We start from the raw sequence: 12,864 nt of genomic DNA on the forward strand, positions 1-12,864 counted from the left end.
TAATTGCTTAATCTTCATTATCACCTATGTCTGATTTTTGGGCTGCTTCTTTGCGTAGCAAGTAGGAACACTCAAGACCAGAAGGTTATTAAAAACAGAGAATGTCCAACTACAGAATGACTTTGCAATAACACCTGGCAAAGGCCATGAATAATTCCCTCCAACGTGGTGCAAACAACACTTTGCCTTTGGTCCACTTTCACCTGGGCACCACATCATGCATTTGAGGAGGGGTCTGATGAATAAGGAAGTGAATTCCACTAATAAAAACAGGGAATGCACGATCATTTTGACTGTGCAGACCTGCCAAGCAGGCCAGTCAGCTTACCAACAATGATTCCAGGTCTCCTGTCCATCTCCACGATGTGAGGATGGACACCTTTATAGGCGGCATCGCTGACGACCTGGGTGTTCCTTCTCACTCGCTCTGTCACAGGGTCATCCACAACAGGAGTAAAGCCCCTTCCCTTTGTCTTTTCAAAATCTTCATGATATTTCACCTGAAAGAGGGAAAAACCATAGTAACTCAAACTGAAATTTCCTGAATGCTACACAGCTCACAAAATTTGAGTATAAAGACAGTTACTATACCAGCTGCATCTAGATTATTTTCTACATAAATGTATTTTTTCCAATTATTCCAAAAATAATCTATGAAATTTCAGTTTCCAAGCATCAGAAATCAAGTGCTGACATTTTCACAATGCTTTCCATCATTACAGTTGGCAGCTCTTTTAATATATAAGCTTGTATATAAGTAAGAAGTGTTGAAAGATTCATTTTTCAAATCCCAGTTACTTGCTAAAATGTACTCACTTAGGTATAAGTTAATTTCCTATCTCTTAAACTTTAGTATGCAATAAAATGATAAGCTATTTCTATACAATTATTTAAGAAAGCAATATTATTTAAAATTAGATTAAGAGAGCAAGTTACAAATAACTACATATACAATCTTTGTATATAGTTACAAAAACATACTTCAAAACACGTGTTTTTTGCATTCTGAAATTAGGTTAGGGTGATGGTTGTTTAACTCTGTAAATTACACTAGAAACCACTTTGTATACTTTAAATGGGTGAGCTTTATGGTATATAAAATATATCTCGAGAGATTGTTTTTTAAAAAATACATATTTTCATATTCTTTAAACATGTAAACACACCAAACTCCATCTTAATATTAATTGGAAAAAAAAAGTCGAAGCAAGTATCTTCCATAAAAAGCATTTATAGTAGCAGTCATGTTAGAAATAAAAACACACCCGAAAAAATCAGTGAGAAAAATTATTTTATTAGACTGAATATTTCCCGTACATTTCAGTAAGATTAGAAAGCTCCCCCCAAAGGGTGGGCCCATGGGCCTTTCCATGCTTTGTTAGTTATCCAGATTAATGGTGAACAATGCCATCGGTGCATGGGGCGGTGCCACTCCTTAGTATTAGTCACGGATGGAGGACCTGTTGGACCCTACCATTGAAATATGATTTTGAGCTTCTTTGACATGTCTGAGACCAGGTGTATCTAAAATCAGACTTGGTCTACCTTTCATCTGTTTCTGGTCCTGGGTATATTTTACCTGCAAAGTAAATAACAGAACATACTTCACAAAAAGACAACTATAATTTAAAAATTACCTAAGTTTTCCAAGCTTTCCAAATGAGTGAGGCATATACAACATATTCTGAATTACTTCCCAGGTAACTTATTTAGTGAATTGCATTTCCTTCTAGAATAATGAGCTAAAACTTTACCCTTGATGGTCTCTTTTAAAGGCTACAGCAAAGATGACCTAAATCTCTCTACCAACTGAATACAAATGTGTAAGTGACCAACATCCACTAACCATGAGTCTGTAAAAGTGGGAAATACTTTATCCATAGGGAAAATCCAAAACTAAATGGAACCTAAACTTCTTCTGTTTCTCTATTTCTCCATTTTCCGCCGTAACACTGTGGAAGCATGCATAACAAACATACCTCTATCAATATTTCCTTTCATTTGACCAGAGCAGATGGTAAGACTCATTAAGTATCCATCTTAGGTTCCCCCTAAACAACCACAGCTTAAAGGTAATTTGTGTTGAATACAGTCAGCATCTCTGGGCAGAAATGCCACTAGAGAGCTGCACAGTTTAATATCTAAATGCTGAGTCCCAGGCATAAAGCTCTTTCTGACATCTGACTATCAGAACACTGCTTTTTGTGAGGCTGATTCTGTGTAAGATCAGGATATGGATTATTGCGGACATGTGTGCATACATGCACTCAGAACGGAAGCCCTGATATGTCCTGAGAGAAGGCGCATTCCCCAAATAAGACGCTGATATGCAACACGGAACTTCAATGAGTAACCGATTTCCGTGTTAAATATATTTAAGGACTGTTTTTTCCCTAAGTCCTTACTTTGGAGTAATGATTCATTTCTTATTTTGTTTTGCAGAGAGGACTTAACAATCAACATTCAATGGAATACATCTGTAAAATAATTGTTTAACTTATACATCAAAGACTACCACTTTCAAAGACACTGGCTAAAATAACATGATTCATTGTTTAAATGAACATAAATTCAGTTTAAAATGAAACTTTAAATATAAGTGTTGGTCACATCTGGAAACATCAGTAGGGTTCAGGACAATGTAAAGTTAGACAGTGGCGGCTTTCAGATGTCATCTGAAATAACACATGTACTTTCTGCATATCTTACAAAAGCTTCTTGGTCTGCAAATAGATAATAAAGAACAGGTCCTTCATGATAGCCCCAAGTGAATAAAACAACTTGCCGAACTAATATTTTCTTGATTCTTCTTTACTCTTTCCATTTCAGGAGTTACACTTAAGGCTGTAGCTCTTCCCATCTGAGATTTATAATAAACCTATCATTTTGGAAAACAAAAAACAGAGCACTGTGAATCAATTCAACTAACCAAGAGTCTCAGAGTACTTATTTTAAAGAGCTAAGCAAGGATAGGAAGCTGCAGGGGTGGAAAAAAAAGGAGGCTAGCAGAGGTCTTTGTTGTTGTTTAGTCACTAAGTCATGACTGACACTTTGCGACCCCATGGACTGTAGCCCGCCAGGCTCCTCTGTCCATGGGTTTTTTTCCCAGGCAAGAATACTGGAGTGGGATGCCATTTCCTTCTCCAGGGGACCTCTCCAGACCATGGATTGAAACGGTGTTTCTTGCATTGGGAGGCAGATTCTTTACCAATGACCCATCAGAGGTCTAAAAATGCTTGTATCTTAAATCATTCTATTTTAATTCATCCTATGGCAGAGAATCACTGTGAATGTACTCATTATATGGGTGTACCATCAGTAAAGCTATAATAAGCATTTCATCACAAAGGAGTAAGGTAAAAAATATCTTCATGGATGTTACTTTAAGGTACTCTTACCCATATAGAAGGCTGCTGGACCATTATGGTTTCTTAGTAATTAACTGTGGCAGAACTTTGGCCATGAGGCCTAAGTGGTAACCATGGTGATCCATAAGGCCAGCACGCTCCCCAGTGCTCCATCCCTCCCTCTCCAGAACCATGTTCCCTTTAGAGAGTAATGGAGTTACATCAACTGTGACTCTGAATACATCAGGAGAAGGTGAGTATCTACTTCTCCAAAATACAGTTGTCAGGGACAATGCCAAACAATAAACTGCCTTTCCTTTATAATCTGGCCAAAGGACTTTAAACGTTTAAAGAATAAAAGATTTCTTTGCATCTAACAGATTTTCAAATTTCCTCTTCCAAATAACACAATTTATTATTAATGACTTCAGAAAAAGGATTCTCTCAGGGACTTCCCTGGTGGACCAGTGCTTAAGACTCCATGCTTCCAATGCAGGGGGCATGGGTTTGATCCCTCTTTGGTGAGCTAAGATCCCACATGCTGCATTATGTAACTGAAAAATAAAAGTAAATTTTTTAAAAAATTTAAAAAGAAGATAAAAAAGGACTCTCTCAGCAAACTGCATCCATGGATGACATAACAGAAAGGAGTTGGGAACAGGCCAAGAATTGGTGTCTGAGTAAAACTGGACAGCCCTGAACAAGTGACCTGAAAATGGACCTGTTTCATATGACCTATTCAGCCAGGCACACTTCATAATTTTTTCCCAGCATCAACCAAAAATAAAGTGATGATAGCTATGAGTGGGAAATGGAACTGGATAGGCTATAGAACAAGAATACATTTATTAACACATATGGAGGAAAGGGAGTGGGAAAGCTTATTTGTAGAGCCAAGATGCCAAAAACTGCCATGGCATCCCTTTGGAGAATCCCAGGAACTGCAAGCATGAGAAGCAGATAAGAGGGATATACAATAACCTGGAGACAAAAATCACACTGCAGTCACTGGGAGCTCTGAGCAGGGCGTGCCTGACTGGACCCACAATACCTAACACCCTGAAAACTATCCAGTAAATTGACAGTCAATTGAGAGCAGAGGCAATCAACTCAAAGTCATGAAAACTGTGTTGACGATATGTTTGCTTTCATATGAAAAAAGTGACTAAGATCACACATTGCTGAGGTTCTTCTGGTTTTCTTTCACTCTCTTCAGCTCTGGTGGATCAGAAATTGCAGTCGCCTGTTTAATCTCTCCTCTGTATTTTACCTGTGGAGGATTAATATGAATTTTAATGAATAGCAGAATGGTTTCCAACCAAATACCAACAGAGGATACGCCTTAAAATTAACCCTATTTTTTACATAATTTTTCCCACAGTAGGTGTGTATTAGCCTTTCAGTTCAAATCTACGTCTGGCTTCTGATTCTTCTGACTTGGCAAGCACCAAGTGCTGGTTGTGCTTCTTAAAAATGATTTTTAATAAATATTTCTGTGTTCAGTACCAAAACTAATTGCAAAGACCACGACTAAATGTAATAGAAATACAATGGGAAGACACTGTAATGAAATCATTACAAGGGATTTCCTTGCCAGTTCAATAGTTAAGACACCATGGTGTCTAAATTTCCACTAGCGGTGGCCACATGTTAGATCCCTGGCCAGGGAACTAAGATCCTGCATGCTGTGTGTGGACAAAAAATAGGAAAAAAAAATATTAAAACAAAAAAAAATCATTAAAAGAGAACTATAGTGAAGTAGTCATGGCAGCCTGGGAAGGCCATTTACTCCTATTCTGACCCTGGAGCCTCTACCTTCAAAAGACGCCTAAGACCCCTCACTCATACCACTATCAGGGATATTGTAAGGATAAAGCAGTATTCAGCCTGATTTCCTCCTCCATCTGGGAGAAGTCACTCTTAAATTTTAAAGTGTTTCAAAACTATCTGTTTCAGAAGAAGAAGATTATTGTTTATAATAGTAAAAACTCCATAAAACGGTCCCCCAAATGGGGAAAATAACCATTAGGGGATACATTTGGAAGAGATTTCTGAATTCAGGGAAGCCTGGGTTCATATCCCAGCCCTGCTGTCACAAACCATAGGTTCTTGCATGTCCTCTGACTTCTCAAGACTCAGTTTCCTACAGCTACAAACCAGAGCAATATATCATGCCTACCCCACTGAATCACATAACACATTTAAAACAGGGTCCACAGCAGAGGAACCTCATGATTATTAACTACCCCTGCTTTACTAGCAACAGATCACTGAATGATTGATGCTTTCTGTTTTATTTATAAGGTTCCCTGCCAGGACATTATGTTTCAGAACCCCAGTCAAATCAGGTCTTCTTTTGCCTTATGCCAATAGACAACTTTTTCTTTTGTCAGACTGACAACATACCCACTATGCTGCTCTCCAGGTCTTTAGATTTGGATGTAGTTTTAGAGATTTACCATCTAAACTATGAGGCCCATGAAGATACGAAGGGGTCTTATCTATCTCTGTGTACCAGTGACCAGGATAATGCCTGCCACGTTGCTTAATGAAGAGTTCTTCAAATAGGGACTTCCCTGGTGGTTGAATGGTTGGAACTCTGCTTTCCAATGCAGGGGGTACAGGTTCGATCCCTAGTCAGGGAGCTAGGATCCCATACGCCTCATAGCCAAGCAACCAGAACATAAAAAAGAAACAATATTGTAACAAATTCAATAAAGACTTTGAAAAACAGCCCACATAAAAAAATATTTTAAAAAAAGATTTCTTGAATAAATAAGTATGGCCGAATAGTAGCAAAGCAGTTCCCAACTTCCCGGACTCCTGCAAGGGTGCCACAGTCCACACGTCTCAGTACAGGATAGTAGAAAAGGAGTGGCTAAGATGTAGTGTCTAATGGTTTTCAGAAAGCATTGTAAAGACTAAAACCAGCTAATGTTTGGTAATGTAAGAGCAAAACAGAAACAACTTGCCGTGCTCAGCTGCTCCTGGTTTCTCCTCACTCTCTCTATCTCGGGCGTCATGCTCACCGGAGTTGCTCTGTCACACGGCTCTTTGTACCTGAGCTGGGAGACAAACGCAAGATGATGTGGGGTTACCGAAAGGAAGAGTGAGCTAACACACAGCAGCTGGTGAAAAGAAACGTCACATAGCACTCGTTAGCTGACACCTTTGCTAGGATTTTACAGTGAAAGATGCTTTGCTAATAGATGTCATCATCACAGTGATCCTGGAACTCAGCTTTTCCTTGCCCAAATGTTTTGAATTATACCTGGGGTTGTTTTTCTTCAAACTGTATTATTTCTTGGTGGCCTCTCTGAGTTTGATCCTATCAGTAACGATAAATGGCCACTTCTGTGAGTTCATTTCTTCACAGTACTAAAATGACATTACCAAATGATCATTTTATATTTACATTTAAAAATAAAAATTCTGGATTCATCACCAGAAAGAAGGGTTATGCCAGTCCTATGCCTTCACCTCAGTGACCGGTTGCCACTATAAAAAGAAACCCTGAACCTGCTTCTCCACCAAGTTTCAACACTGGAAGACCATGCTCTGACCAGCATCGTGGAGATATTTATTTTTAAAAAAACATTTATTTATTTATTTGACTGCACCAGGTCTTAGTTGTTGTAAATGGAATCTTTAGTTTCATCAAGTATGAATTTAGTTTTCTGACCAGAGATGGAACCCTGGCCCCTTGCAGTGGGAAAGTGGAGCCTTAGCCACTGGACCAGCAGGGATGTCCCATCATGGAGATACTTCTGACCTACTACTAGAGCAGGGGATCAGAGTTCAACATTTGTGGTCAGCTTTCCCAGTAATTCCACAACATTCCAGGAAATAAATGAGGATCCAACACAGGGAGATAGAAAGCATGTCCACCAAATGAATTTCTGACAGGTAAAAGGAAAACTAGAGGTTAAAATTCCATTACAAAGAACTCCACAGGGACAGCCTTAATGACTTTTTGGAGCTTAAACTTAGCGTGAGGGAATTGTTTTCTTTTTCTGCAAGACATCACAAGGCCTGCAGATGAAATGGACTTGAGATGTACACCCTCAGCAGTGCATGTGCAAGCGAGTAGATATCTGATAAGCCTGGAAAATAAATGACAAAGGGTCAGGCTCTTGCCAGTGCGACTTCTTTCTCTGTACCATGGTATGCAGTTTGAGAGTTTAGGCAGATTCTGTGTTGGATAATTGCCTAAAATGAGGAAAGGTCCAAAGTAATCTTTGTTGATGGCAGGATACAAAGAAAGATGACTCTGGGTAGAGTTCAGAGGAGAAACATTTGTGGAAGAGCATCACTAATGTATAGAAATTGTTGCAGATGATGTCTAGTGGATGTCAGTTTGGGGACATAAATTTGATATGGAGACATTTCCTGTATTGCATTCATCCACTTACAAACATGCTGAGTGCTTTACAGGCAATATCTCACTTAATATTCCAGTCCCTGTTTTAAAGATGAGGCGAATGAGGCTTGGAGAGGTTGGTGGCTTATGAAGGATATACAGCAAGTAAGGTCTGGAGCTAGGATCAAACCACCAGTCCAGAGCCCACACTGTTCTCCACTCCAGAGTTATTCAAATTTCAATCATGTATACACCACTTACCATATGCTATGCAAGGTATCACCTCAGCTGTGGTTTCTAGTATTTTTTAATTAAATTAACTCCTTATTTTCAAATAGTTATTTTAAGGGAGTGTTATGCATCTATGATAAATTGAAAACTAGTAAACTCTTATTTAATTTTTGGAGGATAATTGCTTTACAAGGTTGTGTTGGTTTCTGCTGTGCAACAATATGTATCATCTATATGTAACATATCTCTCCTTCCTCTGGAGCCTCCCTCCCAACCCTCATCCCACACTTCTAGCTCATCACTGAGCTGAGCATCCTGTGTAACTCTTCTTTCACAAAAAGGGACATATTATGACAATCTCTAGGTCACACTGAGCGAGGCCAGTTGAAGAAAGACAAATATCATATGATATCACTTATAAGTGGAATCTAAAAAATGGCACAAATGAACCTATTTACAAAAAAGAAATAGAATCACAGATGTAGAAAACAAACATAGTTACCAAAGGTGGGGAGAGGGATAAATTGAGAGATTGTGAGTGGCATACACATACTACTATATATAAAATAGATAACTAATAAGCACCTATTGCATAGCTCAGGGAACTCTACTCAGTTCTCTGTAAGGCCCTATATGTGGAAAGAATCTGAAAAAGAGTGGATATATGTATAACTGATATACTTTGTTGTATAGCAGAAAGTAACACAACATTGTAAATCAACTTTACTCCTATAAACATTAATATTTTTTTAAAAAGAACACATCGAAGCAATTTAACTCATAAGTCAAGGCCTGAGCATAGGCAGGCCATCTGAACCAGGGACACTGGCACTTCCGGCAGCCTCCTCATGGCCTGAATTATGCTTTCTCTCCCCACCATCTCTCTCCTGCCATCTTCCACCCCAAGGACTCATCGCACTAAACTTTCCCCTCTTTGAACAGGTCTCAGATCATGAACACATTCAGTTTGCACTGTCAGGAGGGCCCTTCCTCATGAAATCCATCCCAAACTTTTATTAATTCTTTAAGAGCTAGCTCAAATGTTCCTCTTTTTCCAAAGGTTTTCCTCTCTGTCACTGACATAGCCTTCCTTCTCTGCATTTCCCCAGCACTTTGAAAATAAGAGTTATTATTTAACATTAAATGAGATATCGCATGTAAAGAACCCCCAAAAGGTAGTAAGCACTCACAGATATTAATTATTTTAGAGCACTTAATGCACAGTCTTTATCCCCACAACTGCTTCTCCGAGAGACCTTGAGAATACACACAGCCTCTAACCTTAAGGTGTATCTCACTCATCTTTGAATGCCCCCAAGGACAAGAACAGAGTAGGCATTCAACACCATGTTCTTTAATAAGCAAACGCACATGCTTGGTGTAACGCTAGCCCAACACAAAGATGTGTGAAATCTCATCTCCATCTTTCAGGAACTGGCCTTCCTACTGGTATTCATTCTAATTCATTCTAGTGTGCAAGCGTCATGCCCGCAGAAAACAATACTTAAAGGAATGAGATCACACATTGCTGATGTTCTTCTGGTTTTCTTTAGCTCTCTTGAGTTCTGGAGGATCTGAAATGGCTGTTGCTTGTTTCACCTCTCCTTTGTATTTTACCTGCATGATTTATTAAAAAAAAAAAAAGTGAGTCTTATTCAACATGTTTTAAAAAATAGTTAGGAATTCTTCATTTTTAACTATTACATAGCCAATTTTTTAATTCCAATATTAACTTTCCTTCAATGACAACACACATTTTTATTTCATCTGGTGCTTTCAGGATTCCTTTACCTTAAGGTACAAACAAACCCATATCTATTCGCCTATCCATCATTGGAGAGGTTTTTTAACTAACATAAGCATATACTGCTTATAAAAATAAATTTTATCAACAGGCAGATGCACCAAAAATTTTGGAAATTATCTTAAATATTCATTATTTTTCTATAATAAAAGCAATTTCTATTTATTATTTGTGTACTCACCATGTCTTTAAAGGCAAGAGTCAAACTGAGTTAGCTACTAAGTCTTGAAAACACTGCTTACCTGACTGAGAGTACACAAATAATCTAGAATAAGAAAAAAAATATGAGACGAGAAAGAGGAAAGTGGGAGGAAATATGTACAAGCAGAGGCCATTGAGTGCTGATCACTACAGAAAGTCCAGTACCAGAAAGTCAAGAAGTGTCTTCTACCACACAATCATGTTATGTAAAGCCCGCCTATATCCTGGCATTCACAACAGTCAAAAGCTCCTCAGTCAAGTCTACTTAGAGGAAGAGCAACCAGATAAATGATAACACCAGCACACAGTTATGCCCAGGACAAGCCCTTTAACTTTATAAAATGATTAGTGATGCTATAATATCACATGGTATTTTAATATGTCTAAAATGCACAGAAGATTGGAATTGAGATAACGACACATATATACATATAAATATGGACACATCAGCTAGACTTAAGTGCCATATGTTGAAATTTAGCAAAGACTTAGATCTATGCAAAAGACGTTTTAGAAATCACTTGGTAATGATTAAGGCTGAGAGTCATGAAGAAAGTGAAAGTGAATTTACTCAGTCGTGTCCGACTCTTTGCGACCCCATGGAGTGTAGCCCACCAGGATCCTACGTCCACAGGGTTTTCCAAGCAAGAGTACTGGAGTGGGTTGCCATTTCCTTCTCCAGGAAATCTTCCTGACCCAGAGATCAAACCCGGGTCTCCTGCACTCTAGGCAGACGCTTTTACCATCTGAGCCACCAGGGAAGTCCTCAATACCTAAATATCTTCACTATCATCTATGTTTTAGCATCTGTACATTTCATATGTGATATGAGTAACACCACCAATATTAGGCCGGATCCAAAACAGTTAAATTAAGAGTGCAGAACCCTCCTACACTGTTGGTGGGAATGCAAACTAGTACAGCCACTATGGAGAACAGTGTGGAGATTCCTTAAAAAATTGCAAATAGAACTACCTTATGACCCAGCAATCTCACTTCTGGGCATACACACGGAGGAAACCAGAATTGAAAGAGACACATGTACCCCAATGTTCATCGCAGCACTGTTTATAATAGCCAGGACATGGAAACAACCTAGATGTCCATCAGCAGATGAATGGATAAGAAAGCTGTGGTACATATACACAATGGAGTATTACTCAGCCGTTAAAAAGAATTCATTTGAATCAGTTCTGATGAGATGGATGAAACTGGAGCCAATTATACAGAGTGAAGTAAGCCAGAAAGAAAAACACCAATACAGTATACTAACACATATATATGGAATTTAGGAAGATGGCAATGACGACCCTGTATGCAAGACAGGAAAAAAGACACAGATGTGTATAACGGACTTTTGGACTCAGAGGGAGAGGGAGAGGGTGGGACGATTTGGGAGAATGGGAATTCTAACATGTATACTGTCATGTAAGAATTGAATCGCCAGTCCATGTCTGACGTAGGGTGCAGCTTGCTTGGGGCAGGTGCATGGGGATGACCCAGAGAGATGTTGTGGGGAGGGAGGTGGGAGGGGGGTTCATGTTTGGGAACGCATGTAAGAATTTAAGATTTTAAAATTAAAAAAAAAAAAATAAATAAATAAAAAATTAAAAAAAAAAAAAAAAAAAGAGTGCAGTGAGACAGACTGTCTCCAAGTAGGATTCCAAAATATTCTTAAGAGAGAAAAGTAATACTCAAAAGGCTTGTACTCTGGAGGTGGAAAATGTCGAGATCTTTAAATGTTAGAGAATCCTACCTTGGTTTGACAGATCTTGCTAATCTTGAAAGGGCAACTTTCCATTTGAATACTAAGCAGGAGTTTATAGCCCAGGCTCATAGAGATACAGAACTATGCGTTTATTGTTTGCTAGAGGAGGCAGGGGGACATCGGGAGAAGAAATGATAGACTATGTGATTTTCCTAGGGAGAGACGCTAAACACGATTAAAGATAAACATTTTTGTTTTTCATACGACTCCAAACTAATCAAAATGGCACAGTCATTTCGCTGTAGGCAATAGAATTGTGCAGTACAGAACATTTATAACATTATCCCCCAGTACGTGGATGGGTACATTTCAAATGTTATCATTTGGAAGTGAAGGAAACGACCAATTTACATGTCTCAGCTGAACTAATTTCTCTGCCAGACTGGCGCGCTGCCTGACACAGACTCCTGCCACGGTGGATCGGCACTCTCGCCGCCAGGTCCTGTTCCCCATGCTTTCTTCAGGAAACCAGATTCCTTCACTGCACAGGGCTTTAGTGCACTGGCATTCTGCAGGTTTTCTGCAAGGTCGTTTCCTGTAAGCCTGCTGCCTACAGCGCTCCCTTACCTTCCCTACTCGGTCTCCACAAATGCCAGTACACACATACTCTAGGATGCCAGGTAACCATCGGAGTTCCTGACAAAGGCGTTTAATCCAGGCAGTTCAACTTGGCTGACTTAAAGAAACTCTGCCTCCAAGGGTGAAGGTGAAGAGAAACATCAGGGAAGATGTAAGGAAAGAACCCTCAACAAGAAACTAAATAGCAAGCTCCTCACATCCTCGATGTGGAACCTAAGGATGTGGAGGCCCAACAGTGAGGGACGTGGGCATCTGCAGATGTTGGTGTGAGTGTGTGTGAATGACTGTGTGTGTGTGTGTGTGTGTGTGTGTATGTGGGTGGGTGGGTGGGGGTCCTGCAACCACTCCCTGTGGACACCGAGGGATGACTGTATAACTATTACCAAATACACCTATTGGTAAGGGTAGCAATGGTCCACTCTAAATGTCAAGCACTGAGTGAAGAAGTTTTTAATCCATAACATTAAACACCTCCTTTACCCTTCCCCCAAGTTCAAAGGGCACTGGGGAGGGGGGTGGGTAATTTATTTTACAAATGATAATGAAGGTGTGTGCTTTTCTTTGCTGGAAGCTC

The 12,864-nt window shown here is 39.3% G+C and overlaps 1 protein-coding gene across 2 annotated transcripts in view; it reads right to left on the reverse strand.

The window, feature by feature from the left end:
- Positions 1-12,864, reverse strand: part of NEBL (nebulette) — a 383,839-nt gene that overhangs the window by 33,720 nt on the left and 337,255 nt on the right. The window contains exons 19-24 of one of the 2 annotated variants that reach the window (XM_005687916.3): positions 9,463-9,555; positions 6,320-6,412; positions 4,525-4,617; positions 2,786-2,878; positions 1,475-1,579; positions 329-500 (exon numbers count right to left, since the gene is read on the reverse strand). In XM_005687916.3, the coding sequence (XP_005687973.2) occupies positions 329-500; positions 1,475-1,579; positions 2,786-2,878; positions 4,525-4,617; positions 6,320-6,412; positions 9,463-9,555 (649 nt within the window). The remainder of the gene's footprint in view (positions 1-328; positions 501-1,474; positions 1,580-2,785; positions 2,879-4,524; positions 4,618-6,319; positions 6,413-9,462; positions 9,556-12,864) is intronic. The other variant, XM_018057076.1, reaches the window with a different exon arrangement.

The sequence above is a fragment of the Capra hircus genome, chromosome 13 (genome assembly GCF_001704415.2).
Source record: "Capra hircus breed San Clemente chromosome 13, ASM170441v1, whole genome shotgun sequence".
Taxonomy (NCBI): Eukaryota; Metazoa; Chordata; class Mammalia; order Artiodactyla; family Bovidae; genus Capra; species Capra hircus.